Here is a 1,301-nt window from a genome sequence, read left to right as displayed (position 1 = left end):
AAATTATATATATCATTACTTAATGTATTTTTCACTATAAGAATCATTGACAAAGATCTGTAATTCTAGATTAATTCAATTCTGCCAGATCGCCTTTCTTTTGTAAACCAAAAAGAGAAACAATAAAATATTCAAACTTTATAACATTACAACAGTCTAGGGTTTCGAGGCCCTCAAATTTTTAAGTTTTCCTTGTCGAAACCGCCGTGGGATTACAATAGTCTAGGGTTTCAAGGTCCAAGTTTTCTGTGTCGAAACCGTAAACACAAGACACTGTTGCCTATTTCACTGCGACGAGAGAGAAGCACGAGTGAGCATCAACCTTAACTTCCTCTCGCATTTCGGGGGAGATTTTGAAAGAAGGAGCGGGTTCCCAGTCGCGTTGGAGGTGGGCATCGGTGGGCATACCATGGCTTCAGTGCGGAGTCTCGTGAGAATCCCCTTCGTCGCCAGTAGGAGGTGTCTTTTTACGGTAAGATATTGAACGTTGAGGATAAATTGTGAAGGTTTTCGTGTTATTGGTAGATGTGGAAGATAGGCCTTAGACGTATTGATTATGTATCTTTTATTTCTAATTTTTGCACATGTTTATGGATTGTTTGAGATATTTCGGAAAGTTGTTGATAATTGATAATGCGGATGATACTGAGCGAGACGTTACTCGACATTTATTCTATATGTGAAGCAAATTATGCAGAAATAAGGACGTGGTGACCTTGCAAACGATGACTCGTCAATTCTTAGAAAATCTATTGTTGAGGTTGAGCAGGAAATCACCTCTTAACAAATGAAACAAAGAAATGCAATTTTACACGATAAAAGGGCAAACACTGGAAAAGAAAAAAGGCATTCATTAAAATTAATCAATCGCAGAGTGATTTATTGTGTAGGCCAATATTTAGATGAAGGAATTCTTTTGTAAATTAGTGCTATCTTTGGTATTGTCTGCTATCCCTATCGGAATGGTCTGCTTGTATGCTTGCAGTCAGTGGCGAATTTTCGGTAGCAATATTCGAGTCTGAATTCTAGTATTAATATTTACTTTTATAATGTCTAAATAAATGCTTATATTTTGATAATTTGTGTTTCGGTGCTTGTGTGTGTTTATATTATTTGTCTGTGTATATGAACTTATGTTTTATTATTTATAATTATTTATACTTAGTTATTTATATTTATATTAATTTGTTTCTAGTTCTCATCGTAATTTTCGAATATGTAATATAAATTAGCATTGCTAATGTTCTAAGGGAATGACAGGGAGAAAATGCTGTTTGTATAAATATCTTTACCTCCACAAC

The 1,301-nt window shown here is 34.7% G+C and overlaps 1 protein-coding gene across 1 annotated transcript in view; it reads left to right on the top strand.

Annotated features, from left to right (window-relative positions):
• Positions 1-272: 272 nt before the first annotated feature.
• LOC119582051 (CDGSH iron-sulfur domain-containing protein 3, mitochondrial-like) overlaps positions 273-1,301 on the top strand; it is a 2,384-nt gene continuing 1,355 nt past the window's right edge. The window contains exon 1 of the mRNA XM_037930292.1: positions 273-472. Within this exon, the coding sequence (XP_037786220.1) occupies positions 410-472 (63 nt within the window). The 5' untranslated portion in view covers positions 273-409. The remainder of the gene's footprint in view (positions 473-1,301) is intronic.

This window comes from Penaeus monodon, chromosome 15, assembly GCF_015228065.2.
Source record: "Penaeus monodon isolate SGIC_2016 chromosome 15, NSTDA_Pmon_1, whole genome shotgun sequence".
Classification (NCBI taxonomy): domain Eukaryota; kingdom Metazoa; phylum Arthropoda; class Malacostraca; order Decapoda; family Penaeidae; genus Penaeus; species Penaeus monodon.
Note: the sequence above shows the minus strand (reverse complement) of the source record. Positions and strands in the feature narration are given on the sequence as shown.